We start from the raw sequence: 7,005 nt of genomic DNA on the forward strand, positions 1-7,005 counted from the left end.
CGGGGCAGGTTATATTTATAAGCAGGACAGCTTCCGACAACAAGAAGCCCAATACCTGGGGGTAGGGCCTGGGATAGCAGGGCCCAATAGGCTGAGCAGTCAGCTAGCCGTTGGGACCGTGCGTAGGAGGATGCCATTAACACAAGATATATTGTTCATGCAGCCCTTTATTGTGAACCATTGTGGACCCAGTCTATGGTGGCGACAGGACCCGGCCCAGCTAGCTCAACTGGACACGACCGGCTTACCGGACGTCGTGCCTCTACAGACCGCAGACGACGACTTCTGCACGGCTTTACAGAAATGGCTTCCCTCGGAAGCTTGTGCTGGTTACCACGGCAAACCTATCATCTTAATTGAAAGGGACCCATACATCCTATGCCCTGCTAATTCAAATCGCCTGCAAGCACGTGCACATAATGCATTATACACACTAAAGCACGAAGGAGAATGGAGCCTGAGTGTTGTAGACACGTATCCCGCCCAATGCGGGAGAATGCTAAGCCTCGACATATACGCTAAAGATTTCCTTACCTTACAAAAACACTTGTTAAAGCACCTTCACGACCTGAGCATTAGGTTCAGACATGAGCATATATGTACCAGGGTTTTTGTAGGCCTGTCAGAGTTGAAGGACCAGGTCCAAAATTTTTGTGAGGAGGTTTTACAGATGGACGCGTCGCACTTGCCGTTTTCGGAAATGGGCGTTTTTGAATGTGAGTTGTGATATGGAAGTTCCCATTTAGCGTTGTACGCTTCCAAAAGAGTTGAGGACAACGCATTGTCTGCGGAAAAGTTCTGCGTAACCTCTTATTGTCGCTCTGAGTCTTCGTAGTTGTTCTGCATCTGTCACGTTACTAGGACGTTGTATTATTAGATTCCCTCACTTAAAAAATGTAACAAAAAACTAAATAACACAAAAAAATCATATTCCTCATGTGTTTTGACAAAGCATCTATTGTTAAACCAATACAATCACAATCCTATTAAACTACACTAGATCCACGATACTTTAACATGTACGTCTTGTCTTTGTTGTGACCTGTACTTAGATAATTCATTTCAAAAATATGCACGGTAAAAGAAATTTCTACACGTACAGATAATGCAAATGTAGGTTCTGTATCGTTAGTGAGTGTCATATTGTTTCACAAAACACACATCATGTAATTCACCTCAAGTGGAATACCACAAAAGGTAGGCTGCTTATGTAGTCATTAAAACAGTATTTATTCGAAAAAACAGCTCCCTTCTGGGGTTGATTGACCTGAATTGGTCAGTCATTTGAATTACGAATTGACTATCGACATGGTCTGATTTCTACTATTCTTTGATTTATCTTACATTTTCTACATTTGAAAATAGATTGGTATTAGTATTATGGCGGAGGGCACTGTACAGGCCATGCAGGTCCCCCCCCCCCCATCCCCAGCACTTTTGTGACCTTTTCTGTTCTTATTGTTTTTATATGTGCGAAATAAAAACTAAATGACCTTTATATGAATTGACGTACCTCTGAATTGACACGTGGTCCCGTCCTGTTGTAGGTCCCAGTCAGTATCACACGCACACGTCCGGCCTCCGGGTCGCGCCAGGCACAGGTGATGACATCCGCCGTTAGATACCGTGCAAGCTGAGAAAATATGCATGGCATCAACATAGCACAGTGATTTATTTATATCTTAGGAAATGTGACAAATACATTACACAAACTCTCAGGCAGCGTTGCCGATATTGGAGTCTACAAGTAGGGACGGACAAATACATCATCATGCTACACATCACTTGCATTATCAAGAACAACATATCTGTCAAGTGAATCTAAAATCAGTCTACAATCTATTCACATTGTAAAATTTAAACCATAATTGTAAAACAGTAATACAATACTACAGTAATAAAATATGACCATCGTGGAAAGCTATATTTACATCGTAAATTTTACAAGAAAAAAGTGTCTAAGGATTGTTTTGTTGTTGCAACGGCGTTAAGAGACTTCCATAATTACCATTGGAAATAACTTCCACGGCACGTCCATTGTGAAAGTGTAAGTCCATCATCTGGCGGAAACCACTACCAATAGGTTGTATCTGTCCAGGCGGTGTCTTGGAAGTCCTGTAAGAAATGATTTTTAGAAACTGGAGACTATGCCTGTTTGCGAAAATTGATGGAAAGTAACATTGTTGTATCTGAGTAAATATATTAGATAGCTTATGTCTTCTTAGTTATTTCAGAATTCTTTCGTTGTGTGTGTGTGAGTGTGTGTGTGTGGGGGGGGTGTGGGGGGGTGTGTGCGTGTTTGTTTGAGTGCCTCTCTGTCTCTGTATATATATGTGTGTGTGTGTGCGTGAGAGAGAGAGAGTGTGTATGTGTGTGTGTGTACGTGTGTGTGTGCGTGCGCGTGTGTCTGTGTGTGTGTGTGTGTGTGTGTGCGTGAGGCCATCTGTGTGTGCGTACGCGTGGACACATTTGTGTATGTGTATGCGTGTGTGTGTGAGTGTGCTTGTTTCTCAGTCTCTGAAAGAGCATTATGCATTGTTATGGCCGCATACGTTCTCAGTGTTATCATTTGTATTATGAAACTCGAAAGCATGTGTAATTATAAGCTGTAGAAGTCTGACATCTCTGATTGCATTCTTTCTTTAATGGTACCTACCTACCTTGTTATATGATCTAACGCCCATGCCGTCCAGTACATGTACGAGTCGTCCACCACAATGCCGAAGTATCCCGGCGATAGGCCTGTGATGCTGAACACATCGGTGACATCACCACCTTGCAGTGTTGAGCTCATTATACGGTGGAAGCCTCCATCGCACCAATACAGTCTCTGTCCTATGGAAACATTTAATATATAGTATTCATGAAATATGTATAATATATAGAATATAAATATGTCTATATTTTGCGTTTTGTTGTTCAAATATACTGTTACCGTGTTAATAAAGTTATTTCATTTTATTCATTTATCAATCATCAAGTAATTTAACGGAAATACAAAATACAAAGAGTAAACCTAGATAAAGTTGAATGATATAAGATGACAGTGCAGGATAGAGGAAGAAGCCTATCAGGTGTATATAAGCCCTCCTCCTTACAAAACAACAAATATTGATTACGATTTTGATCACAGATAAAAAACTTCCACTAAACAAATAGACTTTAGACATGATCACATCTGTCTAAAGGGTGACTTATAGGGTGTTAAAAGTCAAAGTCCTTCCCTCACTATATGGTGTAGTGTGTTCGAATTTTGCAATAGAAATTAAATACCTTGTATGTCAATGGCTATGCCTTGTGGCCACTTCAGTCCTTCAGTTGTGTTGACCAATGTTTTGCTGCCACTCCCGTCCATTGCTGACCGGCTTATTTTTGCTCCATTACCCCAGTAGGCCGTCCAGTAGGCCGTCCAGTACATGAAGCTGAAGCAAAAACGATCGCGTAAGACCTACATCACATTTGCAAAACGGGGCCCGGCCGGACAGCTTTCGGGAACGAAAAGTAGTATGACATAAAAGACACCAAACTATATAGGATGACAAGAGAATAGTCGTGGGGATTATTTTTGTATATTTTTACGTATACATTTCTATTTTTTGTTTCCAACAAACAGCCCGGCCGGGCCCCGGTTTGGAAATGTGACGTTAGGCTTACCCGGAGTTTTAACCGGCCGGGCACCTGGTAGACGCCCTGACCTACCCATGGGGTACAGGGCTGACGTCACAGTTGAGTTGCGCGGTAGAAGGCACAAAATGGGTGTGACTTAATCCTTTAAAATCTTCTTTTTCCTTGAAAATTTTGGCCCAACCTGGAGACTTTTTGGGACAGAAGGAACAGGTAAGGTCTAATCTCAGTTTAGCAGTTTAGGTGGCGCATGGAAGGGTTTTAGTTGTTGTGTCATATTGGTGGTATCAGGAGAAAACTGGGGTTAAAGGTGAAGTTTCTTTCATAGAGCGGGGATTCCTCGGAGTTCGAGGTGGTTAACCCTCTGTTTTCTTTTAATGGTTACAAAGATGACCCTTGTGACTGTCTGGTGGAGAATGTTTTTAAGATTGAAATTGGGGTTAGTACTTTTCTGAAGCCTTGTTTTGGTGCATTTTGTCATGCTTCCCTATGTAGAGGTCCAACTGTAATGTCAGCCCTACACGGTACGGTATACGGCAGTCCACCGGGACAAATTTGTGGCCTGTGGAATCCGGTGCAATTGGGACCGCCAAAGTAAGGTGACAAACAATCTATGAAACGTTGATGGAAATGGTTGTGTAATAGAGTCTACATGTACATCTGTAAATAATCAAAAGGGAGGAAGAGGGTCCAATTGAATTGTTTTCACACCTCATGTTTGAATAATGACAATGACAATGATGTTTATTGCATGTTCATACCCCAATGGGGCTAAATGAGTGTTCTCTGTACAATGATATGCGTAATAGCCTTATTAATGTTAAACGTGTAAAAGAGAAATATGATATAATAAACAGCAGGTCTTACCCGTTTTCAGGATCCAGAGCTATTCCTTGTGGCTTGATATGCTCGGCCTCTCGGACGATGACCCTGGAGTATTCACCGTCCATCCGGGCAACTCGGATGACGTAAGCCACACTGTCCGTCCAGTAGACGTTCCCTCCCGCAAAGTCAAGAGCAACATCAGTCGGAGCTAGTTATCATAAAAAGACAAAATATTTTAATTTCTTTGTAAGTAGATTCAAAGTTTGAATGACGAATTCCTTGTCAGGAATTTCTTTGTTTATGTCGTTCTATTGTGATAGTTCAATATGTCCAGATTGACTAGATAGATAGAAGCACGTTTCTGTTTTCCTTTATTATAATGAGGAGTTATCACAATTAGCAAATCTAGTAAGACTGTAAGAGACAATTGTGGCCATTTCAATAATGTTTTATGGGCATTCTTGTTTAAAGAGGGAGCAAGCTCGATGTGGCCCCATGCATTGACCATGTGCCCAGATAACATGGAGAGCAGATCCTCTGGCAAGTATACAATTTTGATTGACCAGTGATGCTCTTGGGACACATGTGGCCAAAGTATTTCTTTTCCTTTTTGAGAACAAATGAGAATTAATGTGCGCGCGGATGTCATAAAAAAACTTAAGGCATTGTGGCCTCAAATAATGTGCCCAAATAATGTGATTCTATTAATCACTAGTAAATAAAAATTGGCTGCCTATATCTGACGGAGAAAAGTATGCAGAATTTTGTGAATTCAACTTAGTCAAATCTGTGACAGATAAAATATCATCATAGAGACGATACAATTGATGAATATTTATGTAGAAAGTTTTTTATACTCACAGATAACGCCATTTTCAGCCACGACTTTAATGTTTGTTCCATTCCGATAGGCTCGCATGATTTTACCCTCCGATACGTCCGACCAGTACACGTGATCTGTCACGTGATCATAGTCAAGGCCGGACGGATCCGGAAGTTCCCCAAGCGGAAGTGACGCATTGGCACCGGATGTGACGTCAACGTGATAAATTGCTTTCAGCGACCTGTCGGCAACCAGGAGGAAACGTTCCGAATCTGCACCATCAACTGATGAGTGGAAGAAAATAGGGGTAGATTTTAATTTCTATCTATTCACTTATTATTTATTCATTTATAATTATTTTATTATGGATGCCCAACTAGTCCTTGGGTAGTACAAAGGGCTAGCCATTCACAAAGGGGCCCGACCGAGCAATATTGGGGAACGAAAAGTGCGATATAAAAGACAACAAAAACGGACCAAAAAGAATCCAACAGCATGCCTTGTGCATATTTTATCGACATTAAACTTTAATTTTCACGTAGGCCTTGCATAGACACTACAGATGAAATTGAAGTTATGAGCATAGAAGAAATAACAAGCAATGTCAATATTTTAAGTGCAATAACAAAGAACAATATTGTTAAGTTGCCACAACCTATCTCAACTTTCACACATTCACGGACAAACCAAGGAGAAAACCTCTTAAAATTACAAAACCTATCAGTTGTAAAAGTGTACATTTTATATATAGCCTACTCTAGATTCGCTTCCAGAAAGAAGTCCATCCCAGCAATAGACGAGATGAGTGTTTGTTAAGTCGTGGGTTACGATATGTCAATCGACTGGCCATAGTCCAGTCACGTATGTTTTTACCATGTACTTGCATTTAGTCTTAGGGCACGAACGTGCAGGTAGGTCTATTAAGACTATATATTACCTTTCATGTTTGACAATATCTTAAGTAAAGAAAAGGTCAGGGTCGGTGTATACTCTGCAATGGTTGCTGTTTTTTACGAATATGTATGGAATCAAAGTATCATGTATATCATTTTGTGCCAATGATAACCCAAAAATACTCTCCAAGCAGAGGGATTTTTTATTGGGCTTCTTTTATGTACTGTTTAATTATGCCCACCGGTGGATATGAAGTAAAAAGTTCAAAAATAAAAGACCCAGAAAATATCTAAAACAGCAGGAGCTGCACCTCTGCTTGGAAAGCAAACCCAAAACAACACTTGGCGTGAATTAGTAAACACGACAACACACAATTGGTTCTTGGTGAGAAAAAAAAAACTGTCTCCAAAAGTTGTAAATTTTTCCTCGCAACCACAAGGACTACATAAGATGAAGTAAATTTAGTCAAGGAGTTTATGTATACACTACAGCGGGACAGAGTAAACCGTAGGCGACTGTTAAGTGTTTATTTTGGCAAATAAAGGTGAAGGTTTTTATGTGCTATTGTATACAGAATTCCCTCTTTTCACTCTTGCCTAGAAATGACATGCTGTAGGATTAAAACAATGTGTATTTCAAAAGTACTAGTCTTAAACCATATGTTGGTTTAGCAAATGCACACTAACACATACATTGTAAAAACAGACACACAGGCACACACACACACACACACACGCACACACACACACACACACAAAGACACACACAAACAGATAAGCACACACACGCACGCATTTGCACACACCAAGATGCAAATACAGACAGACAGACAGACAGAC

General features: G+C 40.6%; 2 protein-coding genes across 2 annotated transcripts in view; one reads left to right on the top strand and one right to left on the bottom strand.

The window, feature by feature from the left end:
• LOC118428279 overlaps window positions 1-1,002 on the top strand; it is a 4,175-nt gene extending 3,173 nt beyond the window's left edge. The window contains exon 4 of the mRNA XM_035838297.1: window positions 164-1,002. Coding sequence (XP_035694190.1) covers window positions 164-727 — 564 coding nt within the window. The 3' untranslated portion in view covers window positions 728-1,002. The remainder of the gene's footprint in view (window positions 1-163) is intronic.
• A 1,508-nt stretch (window positions 1,003-2,510) lies between these two features.
• On the bottom strand, window positions 2,511-5,618 carry LOC118427145 (low-density lipoprotein receptor-related protein 4-like). Its single transcript, XM_035836783.1, has 5 exons — window positions 5,311-5,618; window positions 4,492-4,657; window positions 3,274-3,422; window positions 2,661-2,835; window positions 2,511-2,517 (listed from the first exon to the last, which is right to left on the bottom strand). The coding sequence occupies exons 1-5, from the start codon at window positions 5,366-5,368 to the stop codon at window positions 2,511-2,513; spliced, it is 555 nt and encodes a 184-aa protein (XP_035692676.1). The 5' UTR covers window positions 5,369-5,618.
• Window positions 5,619-7,005: the final 1,387 nt, after the last annotated feature.

Source organism: Branchiostoma floridae, chromosome 12 (genome assembly GCF_000003815.2).
Source record: "Branchiostoma floridae strain S238N-H82 chromosome 12, Bfl_VNyyK, whole genome shotgun sequence".
NCBI lineage: Eukaryota > Metazoa > Chordata > Leptocardii > Amphioxiformes > Branchiostomatidae > Branchiostoma > Branchiostoma floridae.